Source organism: Gadus macrocephalus, chromosome 16 (assembly GCF_031168955.1).
Source record: "Gadus macrocephalus chromosome 16, ASM3116895v1".
NCBI lineage: Eukaryota > Metazoa > Chordata > Actinopteri > Gadiformes > Gadidae > Gadus > Gadus macrocephalus.
This window is the reverse complement of record NC_082397.1, coordinates 1,329,705-1,351,680: the sequence shown is the minus strand read 5'-3', so window position 1 is coordinate 1,351,680 and position 21,976 is coordinate 1,329,705. Positions and strand designations below refer to the sequence as shown.

Here is a 21,976-nt window from a genome sequence, read left to right as displayed (position 1 = left end):
GAAGGCCAGGATGTTGGCCAGGGGGAAGGCCTGGCAGCACTGCCCACAGGTCAGCAGGTCACGGCCCCCCATCGGAGGGGGGGCCGGCGCCCCCTCAGAGGTCACCGCTGGGGGGGTCACCACGCTCTCGCCCGCAGGGGTCTCTGAGAGAGAGAGAGAGAGAGAGAGAGACAGAGACAGAGACAGAGACAGAGAGAGACAGAGACAGAGACAGAGACAGAGACAGAGAGAGAGACAGAGACAGAGACAGAGACAGAGACAGAGACAGAGACAGAGACAGAGACAGAGAGAGACAGAGACAGAGACAGAGAGAGAGAGAGAGACAGAGACAGAGGGAGGGAGAGTCAGAGGGAGAGCGAGAGGGAGAGGGAGAGAGAGAGTTAGAGACCGAGACCGACCAAAAGAGAGAACCAGGGCAAGTCAGAGAGAGCGAGAGGGACACAGAACAGAGAGAGCGAGAGAGACCAGGAGAGACAGTGAGTCAGAGGCCGAGAGAGAGAAAGACCAAGAGATGGGGAGCAAGAGAGAGTAGATGAATATAGTGATCGGCTAAACATGTCCAGAAACCCGTCAGACATCAGTGACTCAGGGAGCCGTTGTGTCTCCAGCGGTTCGTTGGTAAATCACCTGATAGTGAGAAGTAACACCAGCACACGACGGGTATGAAACTATACTAACTCAGCCTGGTGCTTCAGTGGAAAGTGAAGTTAACACTTCACTTTCAGCCCCCCCCCCCCCCCCCTCAGCATCCACCAGGCCGCGGCCAGGCTGACCACTTCCTCTAACCGCCCCGATAACATCAGCTCTCTGCTGGGTGGAGAGGAGCCGAACTAGTCTCACTGCCCGCAGATCACCGACGACAGCGTCAGGTCTGAAACACTGACCGCACACACACACACACACACACACACACACACACACACACACACACACACACACACACACACACACACACACACACACACACACACACACACACACACACACACACACACACACACACACACACACACACACACACACGTTTGGGCCCGCTAAACTATGCCCAACCTCTATTCATGAGTGACATGAGGCCAGAACTACAAGGGGGGGGGGAAGTACACGCGCGCAATCACCGAGATCTCGACCAGCGAGGTTTAGCGGCGCTAACACGAACCACGGTCCTCAACTTAACTGTTTAGCTGTTCACACTTAAAGTAAGGGGGTCCTATCTCTTCCCGGTAGTCGATGTCCTCATAGGTTCTTCAGAAGGGTCGTGACTCAGAGCGGTTGCCCAATGCGGTCTAACACACCTTGACGTCTGGACGCGAGCCACCTGCCCGGGTAATACACGGAACAGGACAGGTACAGACAGTACAGTGGGAAGGTTCATCTCGCCAGTGGTTACTCAGAAATGTCACCTTTCCTGTTTCAGGGCTGTGCTGTTTGTGCAGACATGCAAGGCGCGGTTGCACACACAGACACACGCACGCACACACGCACGCATACACGCACACACAGAGCAGTCAGGTACTGTGGTCAGACTCCGCACGCATCGTTGGCCTCGCTAAGACATAACACGCAGGGAGTTTCATAATCACACGTCCTACTTAGAGGAGAACCATCGTCGCTGTGCTTCAGAACGGTTCACTTCTGGTGCTCTTCTAGTTCGGTCAGATCACGAGAGGGTCCACTAGCGGACAGGCAGTTGGTTAATTACGACCTCGTCCAGTAAAGTCAACAACAAGATAAACATACTTTCTCACACACACACACACACACACACACACACACACACACACACACACACACACACACACACACACACACACACACACACACACACACACACACACACACACACACACACACACACACACACCAAAGTAACCTGCGGAAAAGTATATTGATGTTCCTGACCGGACATATCTAACTAACGCAGACATTAATTTAATTAGTTTTGATTTAAACATCATGCGGGAAAGTGGTCTCCGAAGCGCCCTACTGTTATTAACAACCAGTACTTACACTGAATTAAGTGGAACATTTCTCCGTATAATTAACTCTACACTTCCTTACCTTCAATTGCACTCAGGTGCTGCGGTCGGCTGCCGAGTTTGCGCCGGGACATGATGTGTTGGGGGATCAGGGATCAAGGTTCGACCTGGACCCGCTGGACCCGGACCCGTTTATGGAGCCTGCTCTGCAATCTACCGATCTACGTTCACACACGCTACCGACACACGAGCAGACGACACGGACGCGCTCGGGACCTGCAATGAGCAAGGCAGTGTTCAAGTTCACGCTTTCCCCGGCAGCCGAGGAGAGGGGCGACGCAAGCACCGCCCGCCGCCCCCACCCCCTGACCTGGACCCGCCCCCTCCCAACACAAGCACCGCCCGCCACCCCCACCCCCCCGGCCCCGCCCCCTTCCCCTGACCTCGGCCCCGCCCTCTCCCAAACTCATCCTCCTCTGCCCCTGAAGTGTGTGAAGCGCTTCACGTTTACGATGAGCACCGATACGGCCCCATTATCATCAGAAAGTGGACAGGAAGGTGCCGTAGGTGATGAATGCAGACGGCCATGCTTGTGGGAAGATATTTCTTAGCGGAAGTGTGTATTCACAAACACAATTTCGAAACCAGCGCGGCTTTCACCGCTTCTGTTCGATGCGGACAGGAGAGTGGCGTGTCACCTGGATTTTAACCCATGGAGAAGAAAATTCTCGCATTGACAGGAACAATACAATTAAGTTTGTGTTCAGTGTCTCAAGGCTAAGCAGTGGTTTACGGTGATACACGACGAGACACGTTAAACACGCGTGTAGTGGAACATAATGTTGTGGCCAATATGAATCGTGTTTGGCGCCCCCGTGTGGTGAAACCAGGTATCGCTGATCGTTTAAATTGACGTAGACGAGATTGAGTAGAAAAAAAAAAAAGGCACAGTAAGTTTCGTTCAAGACCAATTTATTGGAAAATGTACGACGTACAACATCATATTGTGGGAAAACCCATGATTGGATGGATTATAGAAAAAATCAAACATTAAATTATTTGCATTAAATTGACCAGAACTCTTTACTCTTCTCTAGTAGATGTAAGGTTGTCAAGAAAAACTAATAATTTGATGTGACCTGTTTGCAAGAGCCCCTGTTCTATAGGCGGACCCAGAGGGGAGGGGGTTCGGCATCACCTGACGGTCCAATGACACATCAGCGTTGGTGGACATGAACCTACCGGGCAGTGCCCAGGCCCAGTGTCCAATCAGATGCTTCTCCCACCAGACTCAAGAACATATGCTGACCCCCCCCCCACCTCTCTCCGGTGTGTGAGCTCATAGTTAAGACACGATACACATAATAGTTCCATAGGATCTACGGCTTGAGAAGCAGCGAACCAGAAGGAGTCTCAGCCATTCAGCCGGTCCCCTCGCCAATTAGCCCGCCCCCAGCCCTCTCCCAGCCAATCAGCCCGCCCCAAGCCCTCTCCCAGCCAATCAGCCGACCCCCAGCCCTCTCCGAGCCAATAAGCCCGCCCCCAGCCCTCTCCTAGCCAATGGGCTCGTCCTCCCTCCGGTGGGCGGGTCCAGCCCTGTGGTTCCTGGGCTGGCAGGTAGGTGGTGCTGTAGAGCAGGTCTCTGCGCTGTCAGTACCTGTGGTACGGACTCCTGGAGCGGGAACGAGACCTCCTGCTGCTACAGGAGACACCAGGGAGACTGTTACACACACACACACTGTTACAGACACACACACACACACACACAGCTATAGGAAACACCAGGGAGGCTGTTACACACACACAAACATGAGTGACACATGCACACTGCCACACACACACACACACACACACACACACACACACACACACACACACACACACACACACACACACACACACACACACACACACACACACACACACACACACACACACACACACACACACACACACACACACACACACACACAGCGACAGACAGACACACACTGCGAGAGACAGTCAGACAGACACTGCAACAGACAGACAGACTGTGACCGAAAGACAGACAGCCACACACCGGGATAGACAGACAGATAAACAGCTAGCCACGGAAGAACACTCACAAACCCACCGAAGAACACACACACACACACACACACTTTAGAACCCACACAAACCCACTGAAAAACAGCCACACACAGACCAGCTCTACTGGATCCATCTCATTGTGTTGTGTGACCTCCAGTGTGAAACAGACTGGAGGTCACACAACCCACCAGCATGGAGCCGTGCTGTTGGTGTTCCCCCTGGTTCAACGCACGGCCCAGAGCAGCGTAATGTACCTTCTGGAAGAGCTGTGGTCACGGCCTGAGGGGCAGAGAGGGAGAGAGAGAGGGAGACACGTTAAACACAACGCCATGTATCATCGCTAGCTAACCGGGTCACGGTTCCACTAGCTTGCTGAGCCTGTAACATTGAACCAGCTCCCGGTTTCCCCGTTAGTAGCTTAGCACGCCGCCGCGGCAGGGCGTCTGGCCTGCGTGGTCGTCTGATGGAACACCGCCGCCATCAGCAGACCCTCGCTCCAGAGACGACTCGACGGGTCACGGCGTTTAGGCCGCTGTTCATCGAGCTCTACTGAGAGGCGCTCGCTGATCCAAACACAGCAGCCCCTATACTGTAACGCTTCCCCATTTTTATAAAGATATGAGACAACAAACAAAGGAGCCATTGCTTGCGCTTCCAGAGGAAGGACTCAACCGCTGAACAACAGGTCGGACGGGATTCTCTCAGCCGCGGTGACCAGGGCGTCTTACCATATTTGGACGGGGAGGGGGAGTGGCTCTGGCGGCCATATTGTTTCTCCCACTCGTCCCTCTCCTTCTCGCGCCTCTCTCGTTCCCTGGGGACGGAGAGAGAGGCTCAGCAACAAGCACGCACACGCACGCACACGCACACACGACGCACACGCATGCAAAGGCTAGCTACGTTTTATTGCGCTTCTCAAGACAACTCTTTTTCCAAATGGCTTAAATATAGGGCGGGGCAATGATTACAAGTTTTAATCGCATAGTATAAGTGAGTTAACTCGTGATTTATCGCATTTTTTAAAATATATTTTATATCCACTCCAATTGAAGTTTGATGAGATTATCAAATGGAATGACTCATTATCATTCATACCAAATGTAAGCAAAAACTAGAACAAGTGATCTTGAGGGAATTTTATTGACTCATTCAGTGTGGGTTGATTATGAAATTTACGGAAAACCACAGATATGGGAATTGTCACTTACTGAAAGTGTAATTGAATGTAAAGTAAGTGGAACTAAAAAACAAATATGATTTCTGATATGAATGTTGACATTCTGTGGGCAAAACCAGAGAGTAAACCAAAAGTAACCAAAGTAAAAAAGAAAGAAAAGAATGTATTAAAAGCGTTAAAATAAGATTGCGTTAACGCATAATTAACAAGTTAACTTGCCCAGCCCTACTTAAATGTGATGTCTTCATATCGTACCGCATACTGTATTATATTAGGACTTAATACAGTTTTAAGTGTATGTATGTGTGGTATTATTTATTGGCGTTTTATTCTATAGCCCTGTAAAGCACATTGTAACCTTGTCGTGAAAGGTGCTGTACTAATAAAGTTATTCTTGGTCTTAGCAGAAGTAGAGGGAGTTGGTATCAATAGACTCACTTCATGCGTATCTTGCGCGCCATGGCCCGCAGCTCTCCTTCCCGTTCCTGTCAACGGAGGAAATGAGAGGCAGTAGGGGTGCTTTAAAAAAACAGTTTCAGCACGGGACACGGCCACAGACAGACAGACAGACAGACAGACAGACAGACAGACAGACAGACAGACAGACAGACAGACAGACAGACAGACAGACAGACAGACAGACAGACAGACAGACAGACAGACAGACAGACAGACAGACACACAGACAGACAGACAGACACACACACAGAAAGAAAGACAGGCTCACAGCTATAGAAGCACAGACACACAGCCTGACGGACACAGCCTCTGACTGACAGACAGACACCGACAAACAGACAGACAGACAGACAGACAGACAGACAGACAGACAGACAGACAGACAGACAGACAGACAGACAGACAGACAGGCAGGCACGTAGACAGTCAGGCAGGCAGGCAGGCTCCCACACCTGTCTCTTGTTCTCCTGGCTCTGGATCTTGGCCTGAGCTGCCTTCTTATCCGCCTTGGCTGCAGGAGAACTCAGTTAGTCATAACAGAGTACTGAGGTCCTCCACACTGAGCTAGTTTAATGTAGGTTAGTTATAACAGAGTACTGAGGTCCTCCACACTGAGCTAGTTTAATGTAGGTTAGTTATAACAGAGTACTGAGGTCCTCCACACTGAGCTAGTTTAATGTAGGTTAGTCATAACAGAGTACTGAGGTCCTCCACACTGAGCTAGTTTAATGTAGGTTAGTCATCACAGAGTGAGGTCCTCCACACTGAGCTAGTTTAATGTAGGTTAGTCATCACAGAGTACTGAGGTCCTCCACACTGAGCTGGTCTAATCCAGGTTAGTCATCACAGAGTGAGGTCCTCCACACTGAGCTAGTTTAATCTAGTTTCAGGTTTCTACAGTTCCCCCAAAAACGGAAAAGAAAGTTTTTAAGAAAAAAGAAACGCTTCACACATCCTGAGCACCTCTGCGTACTAATGGCGCATTTCCACTGCAGGGTGCGGAACGGATCGGATCGCAAAGGTGCGGGTCGGATCGCGTTTCCACCGCCAAAAGTGGGCGTGACCCGGACTTTGCCGTACCCGTTCCGACCCCATTCTAGGGACTACTCCGTTGCGGTACCCAAAACGAGACCAGACGCCTGAAAGGGTACCCTGGAATTCTAGCTACACCACCCCTCCGTTGATTGGTCGACAGAATCGTCACTTCCGGGTGACGCGGGGATAAAAACAAACAAACAGTAGCCTCGAGGTATTATTCTTTACAATTAACATGTCGCGTAAAAAGCTTGCTTGGGCGAACAAGGAGGTGGAGACGTTCGTCTGCATTCTTGCGGAGGAAGACGTTGTTTACGATGTTTACGTAGCTGCCGCGGCGATTGACATCCGGCCTACCACAAAGGGTACTGTCGGCAGTGGAAACGCGACCTCGGAACTGAGCTGGGCTATACCGCCCCCTCCCTACCGCCCCTTTGCGATCCGATCCGTTCCGCACCCTGCAGTGGAAATGGGGTATAAGTGTCCAGACAGGGGTGTGTGTGTGTGTGTGTGTGTGTGTGTGTGTGTGTGTGTGTGTGTGTGTGTGTGTGTGTGTGTGTGTGTGTGTGTGTGTGTGTGTGTGTGTGTGTGTGTGTGTATACTCACACTGCCTGTTGAGGGCCTTCTGCATGCGAATCTTCAGCTTCTCCTGGGGGGTCATCTTGGGCTGTGGGGGACAGACCGATCAGCCAGGGCCTGCAGTGAGTCAGTGAGCATGTGTGTGTGCGTGCGTGTGTGTGTGTGCGTGTCGGCCTGCGTGCGTGTGTGTGTGTGCGTGCGTGTCGGCCTGCGTGCGTGCGTGTGTGTGCGTGAGTGTCGGCCTGCGTGCGTGCGTGCGTGCGTGCGTGTGTGCGTGTGTGTGCGTGAGTGTCGGCCTGTGTGCGTGCGTGCGTGCGTGCGTGGGTGAGAGCAGGAGGAGAATCGCAGTCCAACAGTAACAGTTGTGTCAACGTGAGGAGGAGCAGGATCCAGGACGGTTGGACGGGGCACGGCCGCCCGTCTGACGGAGAGAGAGCGCTACGCCGCCAGCACTGCAGCTGCTCTGCAACCGCCAGGAAGCTCCCCTCCGTGTGTGTGTGTGTGTGTGTGTGTGTGTGTGTGTGTGTGTGTGTGTGTGTGTGTGTGTGTGTGTGTGTGTGTGTGTGTGTGTGTGTGTGTGTGTGTGTGTGTGTGTGTGTGTGTGTGTGTGTAAAAGGTGAAGCGGTTGAGGAGCAAAACAAGAACAAGTTCAGGTCTGTTGACTTCAGAGACCAGAACACAGCATGGGGGGGGGGGGGGGGGGGGGGGGGGTGTCACCTGGTCACCTGACCTCCTGGCCCCTCCCACTAGGGGGGGGGGGGGGGTCACCTGGTCACCTGACCTCCTGGCCCCTCCTACTAGGGGAGGCCGTCATTAGTTTCACTGTTTGGAGTGAAGCCGTTTACGAATACATATTTGCCTTTCAAGCAACCTATATGCAAATGAGCCGTGTTGTTTTTTCCGCTGGGGAGGGCGTGTCTGGAGCGCTGAGCGCTCTGAGACGAGCCCAGACCGCCCAGAGCCACGCAGGCTGGGACAGGACCCCAGGCTGGGACAGGACCCCAGGCTGGGACAGGACCCCGTGCTGGGACAGGACCCCGTGCTGGGACAGGACCCCGTGCTGGGACAGGACCCCGTGCTGGGACAGGACCCCGTGCTGGGACAGGACCCCGTGCTGGGACAGGACCCCGTGCTGGGACAGGGCCCCATGCTGGGACAGGGCCCCATGCTGGGACAGGGCCCCGGGACCGGCCCTCCAGCACCCGGCGCGACCGCAGGGAGGAGCTGCTGCTCACATAGTTCACACATGAGGGAACACGACCCGCCGTTACAGGGCTGGGGGCCTACTGGTGACAGCCTTACTGGGTACAGCAGGGGTCAACAGGTAGGACCACACACACACACACACACACACACACACACACACACACACACACACACACACACACACACACACACACACACACACACACACACACACACACACACACACACACACACACACACACCTCAAGAATGATCTGGAACCCTGGTCCTAAACCCCTAACAACCCTGGTGTGATACCATTGGTCCCTTCTGCCCTGGGACAGCAGGGGGCGCGGCCTGTCAGAGCTGAGGGGGGCGTGGCCTGTCAGAGCTGAGGGGGCGTGGCCTGTCATGGATGAGGGACGTGGCCTGTCAGAGATTAGGGGGCGTGGCCTGTCAGAGCTGAGGGAGGCATGGATCTGAGCAACAGAACCCAGCTGGATCATATTCTTACTGACTTTGGAAGCTCCAGACTCTTTACCGCACGGAGTGTCAGGCCTGGGGGGGAGAGAGAGAGAGAGAGGGAGAGGCAGAGAGGGGAAAGAGAGAGAGAGAGAGAGAGAGAGAGAGAGGCAGAGAGGGGAAAGAGAGACAGAGACAGAGACAGAGAGAGAGAGAGAGAGAGAGAGAGAGAGAGAGGAAAGAGAGGAGGGAGACAGAGACAGAGACAGAGAGAGAGAGAGAGAGAGAGAGAGAGAGAGAGAGAGAGAGAGAGAGAGAGAGAGAGAGAGAGAGAGAGAGACAGAGAGGGGAAAGAGAGAGAGGGAGGGTTAGTGGACTTGGTGAGTTGTGTCCACCGTGGGCTGATACCAGGCCCGGTGAATGACTCAGGATAATAACCAACAGCATGCGTGAGTAAAGCATTTCCTCTCTCTCAGGACGAGGGGTGGATCCGTCTCATGGACAGAACCCTAAACCCGTTTTAAACCAGCTGCCACACTCCGATGGCATCGGGCGTTTAACCAAATCAAATCAGACAAAGTGTGCTACATTTCGGTTAGTTGTAAGCCATATTTTCGCTGTACTTTGAAAAGGCAGCTCTGATGGAGCGCCCATCATCATTAGGAAGCAGCGCGACAACAGTACGGTAACTATGGTAACAGCATCCGTAACCACGGGGACGAGGAGGACCGCCCTTCTTACTTCCTTAGCTTGTCGAGGCCGCCCGAGGTCAGGGACCCCCTGTGGGAGGGGGAGGGGCTCCGGGGGGGTCGGGAGGGGGAGGGGGAGGGGCTGGGGCTGCTGCTTCCTCCCCGCCGGTGGCCCCCGGAGCTCCGCCCCCCGTGCCTGGAGGCGGCCCTCTGCCTGGAGCCGGAGCGGGACCTGGAGGGGGGGGGGGGGTCAGAGACAGGGGGGGGGGGGGGGGGTCAGAGACATTGGGTGTGTGTGTATTTATACGCTTGACTAAATACACACACACACACACCCTACACACACAGACCAACCACGGTCCAGTGCTCATATTTTGGGCGAACGTGTACCGTACCGTACCGTACTGTACTGTACTTGTAAAATGCAGTCGTCAATTGGTGTCATTGGTTATTTCACACATCACAACCAAAATTTGGAATTTATCATAAATAAATTACAGATAAAAGGATTAAAAATTGGATATGAGGATGAAATCTGACGCATAGTCTCAGTGTTAAAAACTGATAAAATAATTGACGTCTGTGGTTCTATATGGGCTGTGGCGATCATTTTGAAAGACAATAGCTTGCGCCAACACAAAATAAATCGGAACTGTGAAAGTAGAAACATCGAATTATGAACTGAAGTGGTTCATTCTAAAATGTGTGAGCTGATCTCTGAACTAGTTCTTGTAGAGTGAACTCTCCCAACACTGCCGCCGTCCGTCCGCTCACCTGGTCTGCCGGCGGCCGGAATACCGCCTCTTGTCCCGCTCTCTGTCCCGCTCCCGCTCTCTGTCACGCTCCCGCTCTCTGTCCCGCTCTCGGTCGCGCTCCCGCTCCCTCTCTCTGTCGCGCTCCCGCTCCCGGGAGCGCGACGGCGTGCGCGTGCGCTCCCGCCTCCTCCAGGAGCCGCCGCTGCCGTTCCCCCCTCTGGCTCCGCCCCTCGACCCGGAGCGCCGCCGGGAGGGGGAGGGGGAGCGCGTGCGGGAGCGCCGTCCGTCCCGCCCCCCGCTGCCCCGCCCCCGCCGCGCTCGCCGCGAGGACGAGCGGGAGGAGGAGCGCGAGGAGGAGCGCGAGGAGGAGGACGGGGAACGGCTGGAGGACGACCTTCGTCTCCTGGGCGGGGGGGGGGGAGGAGACACGGGGACTTTAGCGACACGGGGTCAAAGGGCAACGCCAGGGGTCAGAGGTCAGAGCGGAGAGGGGAACCTGAGTCTGGTAACGCTTGGTTCACACATCAACGTACAAACACTGACAGGTCAAAGGTGGGCGGTGGCATCGTGCATCGAGAGCATTACATCACATTCAGTGTATTCAGAGGCTACCGCTAACGCTCTGGGCCTCGAGGCGGCCGGGGGGGCGGGCAACAATATGACTGACGGGAGAAAGCAACCAATGAGAAGCCAGGAAGGGGAAAGTTACCGACCGGGAGCCCCTGCTATGACCTGCAGGGTGCTGCGAGTGGACGGGGGCGTGGCTAGAGCTTGGAGGAGCCGCCGCCGCCGCAACCGCCGCCGCCGCCGCCGCCGCCGCCGCTGCAGCCGCCGCCGCCGCCGCCGCCTCTTCGTCGCTCCCCCCGAAGCTGGTGATGAAGGTGATCTTCTCCGGACCTGGGGAGCGAGACCGCGACCGCGACTCAGAGTCGGACTCCGACTCCGGCCTGGGGGGGGGGAGAGACGTTAGGGTCGTTAACTAACCTAGACTAATTGAACTCGTTAGGAGTCTGTCGTTAGTGGCACCTAACTAACCTAGAATTATAGAACTAGGTAGGAGTCTGTCGTTAGTGGCACCTAACTAACCTAGACTAATTTAACTAGTTAGGAGTCTGTCGTTAGTGCCGTCTAACTAACCTAGACTAATAGAACTCGTTAGGAGTCTGTCTGTTTGTCAACTAGGTGAGATTTTGATTGGATGAGCAGCTCTACAGAAATCAGCCAATCACAGACAGGCAGGTTTTAACGGGCAATGCACTAGTTTGAATAATGCACCTTTAAACAAACTAATGACAGTCACAACGAGTCTGAGCTGAACTAAATGCAAACCAAAAGCAAAGGTCCGATTGAAGCGCGGGCCAGTTTACCTCTTGTAGGGGTCGTACGTGGGACTGTCCCTCCTGGCGTAGCTGTGGGTGAGAGGCAGAGAGCAGAATACAGGTTGATAGATGTACCCACTGATGGGTGATGGACCAGAGCCACTCGTTAACTCATTAAAACGCAGGTCTTTGCTCCAAGTTGGGGAAGATTGGAAAATAATATTTGGGATTTTGAATGTGGCTTTTGGCCTAAATCTACAACCAAGCCCTTCAAAAGCTAGGGCTGCAACTAACGATTATTTTAATAATCGATTAATCTGTCGATTATTTTTTCGATTAATCGATGAATCGAATAAAAAATTCAAATTCCCAGTGCAGACTGAAGTGTAAAAACACCAGGTTAATGCTCCAACGTCCCGGAACTATTAAAAGTAATATTAAATAATAAAAAAATTAAAAAAACATAACTGGGATAACAAAAAAAACATACAATGTATGATATACTTTTATATATATATATATATATATATATATATATATATATATATATATATATATATATATAAGGGATGTCCATGGTTAACCGGTCAAACCTATTGATACCATTTTCGAGACTCCTTGAAATAGAACTTGTAATATTGCTTTAATTGCTGATAAGATGATGATAGTTCAAGATAGGACATTAAACGGGTCATAATTCTATCTTTACAATCTATTTTATATTACTGGGAAAACAAGTTTTCACCAAAATCTCAATTATTATTATTTTTTTTCTGTTGCATTTGAACGCATCAATCATCTTACTGAGCCGACCTGAACACATCACATTTGACACTGTTTGTGACCATTGGTTAGTTTTTTTTTTTTTATTTAACTAGCTCTATATCCTGCCGATTTGAACATGGATTTAAACTATTATTTTTTTTTTTAACTGACGGGACTTTCTCCACCGTCCGGTTGTGTGATTACTACCGCTGCTTTGAATGACTGTTGATGCACGCGGTGCCGACTCCGAGCCCGTCTGCACAACGTCTGCAGCAGCAGCAGCTGACAGTTTTCGGTTGGACTATACTGAGTTTAAGGAGTTTTTTTAACCCAAAGACAGTGAAGGTACAACACTTTTAAGTAGGCCTACAGTCCAGTTTTAAGATATGACCAAAATACAAGCTGTGGTCTCTCACACTAAAGCTCGCTGTGGGCGTGCATGAACCGTGAACCAACCTGTCGGCGGCTGGCTGTAAACAGTGCTGCGCTTATGAGTAACTTATTAATCGCGCGACACAACGAATCGACGACCAAATTCGTTGCCAACGCATTTGGGAATAGATTTTTATCGATTTTATCGATTCGTTGTTGCAGCAAAGAGGTAATGAAACTGCCATAGCCATTAGCGAGAATATTTTATTGCTTCTTTAACTCTGATTGCTCGAAGGAGAATACTTTGGAATGGAAATCCCAATTACCACCTAAGGCATCAGTGTGGCTTTCTGATATGATGTTTTCCAAAAAATTTAAAAGCTAAATACTTTCTTAAAGGATCAACCAAAATATTCTACAAAGTCAGGGACCCTTTACTGGTTTAATTAGACAAACTTGAAACTTTCCCCTCTCTCATTAGTGAATAAGCTTCAATGTAAAGCACAAATACTTTCATCATAGGAGAAAGTATTTTATAATTTTTTTGTTTTTGCACGGCACGAGGAATTGTTAGGGTTGAATGGGGTTTATAAAAATATAAAAATGAAATTGTTAAAATGCTACAATTCTTGTCACATTGTACCTTGTCGCAAAAATAAGTTTAACCACTGTAAAATATTACAACTAACAAACAATAAGGAGCCATGTGAAATGAACCCACTGAACGGTTCAGATCCCCTCACCTGGGCGGGCTGATCTGACGTCCCTTCAGCCGCTTCTCCCTGAACTCCCTCCTCTGTCGCCGGGAGCGACGGCCCTGGGGGTCGCCATGGAGACAGAGCAGCGTTAGCCCACAGACAAGAGAACGCGGTGTGCGGGTGCCCAGGGGCGCATCGGCAGAGGGGGAGGGGGTCCTACCGAGTACATGGCCTTCTCCGCCTCCAGGGCCTTGGCGTGCTTGATGGCCTCCACCTCCTCCTTGTCCTTCCTCAGCATCCTGGGAACACGTCACCATGGTTACACGTCACCATGGTTACGCTCAGCTCGCCTCCCCTTCCCTTAACGGTTCCTTTCAACGCTCCGCGTTCGTTCAGAGGTCAGAGTTCGTTGGCGTCAGCGCTGAGCCGTTAATATTTATCAAATGTATGTGAACAAAATGACGCCACTTAATATTTAATAGAACTGGTCAAATCGGACACTTATATATGCGTAATTATTATAGTAAATACGGCATGCACTTTACGATCATTAAACAACCATTATATAACCAATTGTCAGATTTTGCGTTTGTGAACATCTTTACTGTACCGATGGCGGTATATTATCGTTTCTCTTTCTCCTACCAAATGTACTTATTGCAAGTCTCTCTAGATAAAACCGCCCGCTAAGCGCCCTGAGTGTAAATGTAAACAGAACACTGCGGCGGCAAAACAAGCCCTCACCTGACGAAGTCTCCTTCTGCCATGCCGTAGGGGGTGGCGATCTTATTCAGGTCCAGCTCCTGTTCGATGTTCAGCTCGTCCACATCCACCTCCACGTCTGCACACCCACACACACAGAGGCATCAATGGTAAATGGTCTGCATGCATACAGCGCTTTTCTAACCAGGGGCCACTCAAAGCACTTTACAATATAATGTTGCCTCACATTCACCCGTTCATTCACACATTCACACACCGACGGCGGAGTCGGCCACGCAGGGCGACAGCCAGCAGGTCAGGAGCAGTCAGGGTGAGGCGTCTCGCTCAGGGACACCTCGGCACTCAGCTAGGAGGAGCCGGGGATCGAACCGGCAACCTTCAGGTTACCAGCCGACCCGCTCCACCTCCTGAGCCACATGCCGCCCATAATGCTTTATACTACGCATCCACGTTACTTCAGAGTCAGTCAAACCAATGCTTCCTGACCGATATCTGGGATGCCTTCGTCCTCCTCTGATTCCTCCTCCTCAGAGTTCTCCTCGTCCTTGTCTGAGGTGGGCTCGGGTTCCTCCACGGTGCTGTCCTCGTATGTGTAGCCAATGGTGGCCTTCTTCTCCGCCAGCCTAGCAAATACACACTTCTGATTGGTACGGAGCCCTGTATACATACGCTTACTGGCATGGAGCCCAATATACATTCATACGTCTTATTGGTATGGAGCCATAAATGCATACATAGGTCCAAAGAATCAATACACTGAATTTATAAATATTCTTTCAACATATATCATTCAATACAATTTGAAAACGACATATTTAAAACAAGTCATAGGTTTGTTAAAAAAAATATTTAACCTAAAAAAGATATTTCAATACATGATGCATCAATAATCGCTATATGTAATAGCCCAGTGAGAAGCGATGGCAGAATGAGGTCATTCCATACAGAGCACTTTTCCAAACACTCACTTTTTCTTTTCGTCTTCGTTTGGTCGTGGCAGGCCACCGTAGAGCTCGTCCAGGTAGATCTGGTACAGGCACTGCTCTTCAGAGACTGGAGAGGGACAACAGGGGGTCAACAGGAGATCAACAGGGGGGCAGCAGGGGGTCAGGGAAACACAGAACAACCAGCAGCAACCGGACAGCCATCACCAGCCTGATGAACAACAGCTAGCTAGGACAGCCATCACTGCTCTGCTAAACAACAGCTAGCTAGGACAGCCTTCACTGGCCTGATGAACAACAGCTAGCTAGGACAGCCATCACTGCTCTGCTAAACAACAGCTAGCTAGGACAGCCTTCACTAGCCTGATGAACAACAGCTAGCTAGGACAGCCATCACCAGCCTGATGAACAACAGCTAGCTAGGACAGCCATCACTAGCCTGATGACTAACAGCTAGCTAGGACAGCCATCACCAGCCTGATGAACAACAGCTAGCTAGGACAGCCACCACTAGCCTGATGAACAACAGCTAGCTAGGACAGCCATCACTGCTCTGCTAAACAACAGCTAGCTAGGACAGCCTTCACTAGCCTGATGAACAACAGCTAGCTAGGACAGCCATCACCAGCCTGATGAACAACAGCTAGCTAGGACAGCCATCACTAGCCTGATGACTAACAGCTAGCTAGGACAGCCATCACCAGCCTGATGAACAACAGCTAGCTAGGACAGCCATCACTGCTCTGCTAAACAACAGCTAGCTAGGACAGCCTTCACTAGCCTGATGAACAACAGCTAGCTAGGACAGCCATCACCAGCCTGATGAACAACAGCTAGCTAGGACAGCCATCACTAGCCTGATGACTAACAGCTAGCTAGGACAGCCATCACCAGCCTGATGAACAACAGCTAGCTAGGACAGCCATCACTAGCCTGATGAACAACAGCTAGCTAGGACAGCCATCACTGCTCTGCTAAACAACAGCTAGCTAGGACAGCCTTCACTAGCCTGATGAACAACAGCTAGCTAGGACAGCCATCACCAGCCTGATGAACAACAGCTAGCTAGGACAGCCATCACTGCTCTGCTAAACAACAGCTAGCTAAGACAGCCATCACCAGCCTGATGAACAACAGCTAGCTAGGACAGCCATCACTAGCCTGATGAACAACAGCTAGCTAGGCCAGCCATCACTCTCCTGGTGGAAAGGCTGAGGTGTCATTGCGGAGTTATGCACTTTCAATTGATTTTATGAAACTATGTAAAAATGTACTGACTCTTCAAAAATGTCAAACGTTGGAAATGTGCTCTAAGGGAGAGGAGGGAGGGAGGGAGGGAGGGAGGGAGGGAGGGAGGGAGGGAGGGAGGGAGGGAGGGATGGGGAGCAGAGTGTTTATTCTCTGCAGTCAGACTGGAGCGAGCTGGAAACCGCTGAATCCTGCCTATCGATCCTTCAAGGTATCTGAGGCGGTGACAGAAGCGGGAAGCAGCCGGACTCACTGGTGGCGAAGTCGTTCTGCACCAGCCCTCGGTAGCGTTCGTAGTTACACTTCCTCTCGTCTGACTCCTGGTCGGGGCTGCTGCAGGAGACACCACACAGTGACGTCATTAACAGGTGATCGGAAAAACTATAAACATAGGATAAAGATGAATGATACTATATCTTGCAGCGCACGCACAATACTAGGGTGAATAAAATGTTGTACATCGTTTTCACATTCAACAGCCAATCCCAGTGTTACGACGTATGGAGCAGGGGGGGGGGGGGGGGGGCAGACACCACCCAGTGGGGGAGGGGCTACACCTGGGACTCACCTGCTGCTGAGCAGGGGGGGGGTGTAGGTGGGGATGTAGTCCAGGTGGGCCCTGACGTCGAACCTGTCAATCATGTTGTTGGCGTCTCCTTGCCAGGGCATCCTGGGGAAAGAATACGGAAATAAACGAATGAACCGTGCTGCTTCCAAAGCGGCCCCACAAGGGAGGGGGGGGGGGGGGTGTGAGTGAGTGAGTGAGTGAGTGAGTGAGTGAGTGAGTGAGTGATTTGAGTATGCGTTTGATTGAGTGAGTGTGTTTCAGTTTGAGTGCGTTTGCGTGTGTGAGTGCGTGTGTGAGTGTGCATTTGAGTGAGTGAGTAAGTGTGCGTTTGAGTGAGTGTGAGTGTGTAAGCGACTTGAGAGAGTTTGAGTGGGTTTGAGTGAGTGAGTGAGTGAGTGAGTGAGTGAGTGAGTGAGCGAGCTCACTCACATGTTGATGGGGCTCTCAGCAGCCAGGGCCACGGCCGGGTCCAGGTGGATCTTGTAGGCTCGGCCATGGACCTGCAGGAACTGGGCAGGGTCCTTTTTCTGTGAGATGAACAGAGAGAAGAGAGCTGAGGGAAGGACCTCCCACACCGGGGCCAGAGAGACAGAGACAGAGACAGAGACAGAGACAGAGACAGAGACAGACAGACAGACAGACAGACAGACAGACGGCTCTTACGATCTTCTCGTAGTACTCGCGCCGGCGCTCGCCACGTCGCTTGTAGTCGACCATCATACCACGAAGCTTGCGCTCGTGTTTTCTGGCCTCCTGCCACATGACGGCGCCGCTGGGGGTGGGGGCGCGGCGGGGCACGGTTGCTGCAGACAGGAAGGGGAGGAGCCGGGAGGAGGAAGAGAGACACAGCACCATCAGCAGAGCAACGAGGAAGAGGAAGGGAGATAGGACAGAGAAGGGTGCGAAGGCCCTGAAGACTGATCCAGCTCAACGTGGGAGAGACAACATGGACACCGATAACCAGTTCACTGTGGATTGGCCTTTAGTTAAATGAACCACCTCCATGCATTGTAGTAACGTGATAACGGAAGGTCTGTGGAGATGGAAGTCTCCCCCTGACCCATGGAGAGGTCTCCCCCTGACTCACAGAGCTCCCCTGGGGTCGTTCTGGGGGTTCAGCACGCTGCCTGTGGACTGTTGGGAGTCTGCCTGGTTGAGGCTTCATGAATGTGTTTTCCGTCAAAACGTAGAACAAGTGACAAGTGCCCTCCATTAGACAACAAACATGGTTGGGTTCCTCTGGTAGGCTTTGTGTATCTAGTACTGTTCTTGTTCTCACCATCTCTCAAATAAACCACTTGCTAACAAAGCAGGACCGGTCCTTCCACATATGGGTTTTCAATGCACAGAAATTATTATTTTCGCTGTATATATAAATCCAACAGCAAAAGAACAGGAATGATAATACAGATCCCCAAATATGTATTTTTACCAATCATACAACACACTTTAATAATTAGTGTATCAAGTGGCCAATATCTGTGTTTGTGTGAACTCTGAACTAGCTCTTGTGAACCAGCTGTTCGTATCAACTTGTGTAGTAGGAAAAAAATGCAAAAGAAAGCATTGTATACTAGTAAATAGTTCTCCAACGTCCAATACTTGACAGCAATGTAAATATATGATTGATTGGTAGTTGGGTAGTTTGTTGACTTCGTTTGTAAGTTGTATTACATTTATTGTGTCGGATTGTATGTATTCACCCCGCACAGCCACAACAGCAGTGATAGATGATAATGCAACGGGAAGCATTAAGCTAATTCCTACTTTACACCACATTCCCATTGGATCGCGATCAGCCACCTAGCTGTACCCCTGCCATGGCTGTAGACAAGTTGATTAAAATAGTCCTCAAAGGCACTGCCCTAAATGTCATTGGCTGAACACAATATTGTTAGCTTAGCTTGTTCACGCTAGCCCTGCTAACACTAACCAGCTGTTTATTTTAGTCATACATTCTAATATTCAATAACACATCGAGGCTTCATTCGGGGCTGAAATAAAACAAACCAGTTGTGCATTTCACGCAGTTTAGCTACACTGACACAATACGGTAATGCGATGACATCCTCTGCATTGCTGCCTAGCATCTAGCTAACAGCCAGAAGCTAACGACTGCACATGGGCCTCTGCAGCTATCATTAGCCTGCTAGCATTAGCCAACTGGCGTTAGCCGGCTAGCTTCCAAGGGAGCTGGAATGACTTATGATCCCAAACGTTGATCGCACTCTTTGCAAAACATACAACACGCATGCAGAGGGTCGAGTCTCACTCCCGCGGTTACCTGTTGTTGTGGACCACCAACAGAAACTTGGGTTATACTGCGCTGTTTCGGCCGACTCTGAGCCGACTCCGGTCACACCTCCTCGGTCTGCTGTGCTGCTGGTCGGTGGGAGGGCAGCGCTGTGGGACCAGTATGAACCACCACCGTGGAGGACCACCGTGGGACCAGAACCAGTGAGCCCAGTGGGTTCTGGAAAATGCAACCGAGATGTATGTAGTAAGAGCCGTAGGATGGGAAATAGTGAGTGATAGAAGGAAAAAGGGTTTATTGGCTTAAAGAAAAATACACACACACACACACACACACACACACACACACACACACACACACACACACACACACACACACACACACACACACACACACACACACACACACACACACATATATTGACAATAACAATACAAAAATATATATAAATTGTTTTGATATTGTTATTCCTATTTTGGTATTATTATTATTATTGTTATTATCATATAGACAGAGGACGAGGAAATGAATACATTCGTTTATTACAATTTCAACATAGCAAAACTTGGTTCAATATAATGGGATCATCAGCTAAACTGTTAACTCAAATGTGATTTCATCAATCGATTACTCATTACATTATCACTTATATTTGTAATACTAACTGCGACCAGAAGATGGCAGTGTTGACCAGATACCGATGATCTTGAGCTCCCAAAATTCAATAACCGAAATATGGAATCAACACCCCCAGCCAAATTAACGACTAAATCAAATTACGTCTAAATTAAGAAACCAGATTCAATTAGATGGTTTCTAAACAGCTTGGCTTCTCTTCTCTCCAAGATGTATGAAGGTAGCCCAATATGCATGGCAGAGAGAGGTAGACAGAATGCGTGAGAGGTTTGGCATCTTGAATAATATCTGGGTACTATTACTTTACATTTCATTATGATATAGGATACAAGTATTACACACACACACACACACACACACACACACACACACACACACACACACACACACACACACACACACACACACACACACACACATGCTCTGTTTATTCATTGGTAATAAATATCTTTAATGCATGTTTTTAAGGATATTTTATTTACAAGATATTCCCCAGAGAACCATTATTTATATTCTCGGTGAAAACATGTAGGTCTATGTAAAGTTCGATCTTGTATCTGTCCACTGAATGTCTTCTCTCCTACGGTGAGAGACCTTTGGAGGAATGATCAGGGAATCCTCTTCAACCTCTGTCTGCTCCTGCCTCCTATTGGTGGAGGAACCCAGCCCCCCCACTGGACTCTGACCGTGACCCCAAGGTCAAATCAGGAGGGAGCCCTCTTTGGATCATCACAAACACCTCGACGAAGGCTATTCTGGCTTAAAAAAGCCTGAAGAGGATCATCAAATATATATTGAGCACATGTTGTTTAGACCATCGATCCGAGTCCTGAAACACGAACCTGGACCTCTGCCGGTCTCTGCACTCTCACAACCTCTCTCCCCCATCCTGAGGGATGAGGCAGGTGTAGAGGTTGTGTAACACTCTGTTGTGCGTGCGTGTGTGCATGTGTGCATGCGTGTGTGTTCCTTGACTCATGCTTCCTACATTTCCTTCGGTCCGGGCGGGCGACAGGAAACCCATGCTGGAAATGTTCCTGTCCAGCATGTCAGTCGCCGGGCGGACCATAGGTCACGTTTGTTAGACCCATTTGCTTGTCCGCTGTCACCGCCGCGACCTTACCCTCACTTTCTATCGCTCTGACACGCTATCTCACTTCCTTTCCCATACTGCCCGTTATTGTTGTCAGGTAAACATCTTCCCTTAAAACACAAAAACAACCATTTGTTCCTCCTTACGTTCGGGTGACCACCGCTTCCTCAAAGGGCCCCAAAGCCCCTGGTATCGGCTCTGTCTGGGGGCCGCCAACCCTTCAGTTGTCCCCTGGAGGTTGTGTACATGTCGGGGGAGATAAGGCGAGTGGCTGTGTGTGTGTTTATCTATAAAGGGAGACTGCAGTGACACATTGAGTTAATGAAGTGGAGTTCTGCTCAGACTCAACATGGCCAAGAGCTATATGAACCTCTGGCTGCTGAGGGAAAACATTAGGACACGCATTCACACACTCACTAGATACCTTATGAACACGCACACACTGACACACACACACACAAGCGCGCACACACACACACACACACACACACGCACAGACAGACACATTCACGCATGCAGCAACACACACACATACGCACACACACACACGCACACATGCACATACACACACACGCAAAAGCATACACACAGGCTGATTAGAAAGAGATTTAGCTGGTAAATGCACTTTTATTACATTCCACATCTGCTTGCAGGTCCGATGTTTGCAAGAGAGGACAACTAGGCCAACAGTGACCAAACCACGGTAACAAATAAGGCGCAATATGTACAATATATTTATATACAACAAAGATACACGCATGGTATGAAAAAAACATACATCTTAATGTACAGCTGTAATATTACAGATGTGAAACAGGCAACAGTGTATATTTAAATGAACTAATCCTGGGATTAAATGTGTTTTGGTTGGACCAGGAGTAGGTCTCTTCTTCTGACGGGTACAACGATCATCTGTTTTTCTTATGTTGTTTTAAATGGAAAAAGATTGAAAGGGTAGTTCGTTAA

General features: G+C 50.4%; 1 protein-coding gene and 2 long non-coding RNA genes across 7 annotated transcripts; 2 read left to right on the top strand and 1 right to left on the bottom strand.

Annotated features, from left to right (window-relative positions):
- Positions 1-2,931: 2,931 nt before the first annotated feature.
- On the bottom strand, positions 2,932-19,597 carry clasrp (CLK4-associating serine/arginine rich protein). Of its 5 annotated transcripts, none has more exons than XM_060074480.1 (21): positions 19,312-19,592; positions 17,691-17,830; positions 17,457-17,554; positions 17,028-17,129; positions 16,713-16,792; positions 15,236-15,320; positions 14,754-14,890; positions 14,289-14,385; positions 13,765-13,843; positions 13,590-13,663; positions 11,758-11,799; positions 11,104-11,337; positions 10,410-10,793; positions 9,688-9,867; positions 9,003-9,042; positions 7,327-7,387; positions 6,138-6,196; positions 5,665-5,711; positions 4,778-4,863; positions 4,304-4,328; positions 2,932-3,672 (listed from the first exon to the last, which is right to left on the bottom strand). In XM_060074480.1, the coding sequence occupies exons 2-21, from the start codon at positions 17,787-17,789 to the stop codon at positions 3,627-3,629; spliced, it is 2,055 nt and encodes a 684-aa protein (XP_059930463.1). In that variant the 5' UTR covers positions 17,790-17,830; positions 19,312-19,592; the 3' UTR covers positions 2,932-3,626. The 5 variants fall into 5 exon arrangements, 4 of the variants coding, with proteins under 4 accessions (XP_059930463.1, XP_059930462.1, XP_059930461.1 ...); XM_060074479.1 differs by having other exon boundaries at positions 2,932-3,675; positions 19,312-19,589; XR_009529560.1 differs by lacking the exons at positions 2,932-3,672; positions 4,304-4,328 and having other exon boundaries at positions 8,999-9,042; positions 19,312-19,590.
- LOC132474077 (uncharacterized) lies at positions 5,684-5,930 on the top strand. The gene is made up of 2 exons (XR_009529565.1): positions 5,684-5,758; positions 5,884-5,930. It is a non-coding gene; the product is annotated as an uncharacterized LOC132474077 (long non-coding RNA).
- Positions 7,348-7,915, top strand: LOC132474074 (uncharacterized). Its single transcript, XR_009529562.1, has 2 exons — positions 7,348-7,575; positions 7,634-7,915. It is a non-coding gene; the product is annotated as an uncharacterized LOC132474074 (long non-coding RNA).
- Positions 19,598-21,976: the final 2,379 nt, after the last annotated feature.

Coding starts and splice junctions, on each gene's coding strand:
- clasrp (XM_060074477.1), bottom strand. CDS start 17,789: ATGTGGCAGGAGGCCAGAAAACACGAGCGCAAGCTTCGTGGTATGATG. Junction 15,321..16,712: donor GCAGAACGACTTCGCCACCA/GTGAGTCCGGCT, acceptor GTCCCTCTCCAG/TCTCTGAAGAGCAGTGCCTG. Junction 13,664..13,764: donor CGGAGAAGGCCATGTACTCG/GTAGGACCCCCT, acceptor GGCGACCCCCAG/GGCCGTCGCTCCCGGCGACA.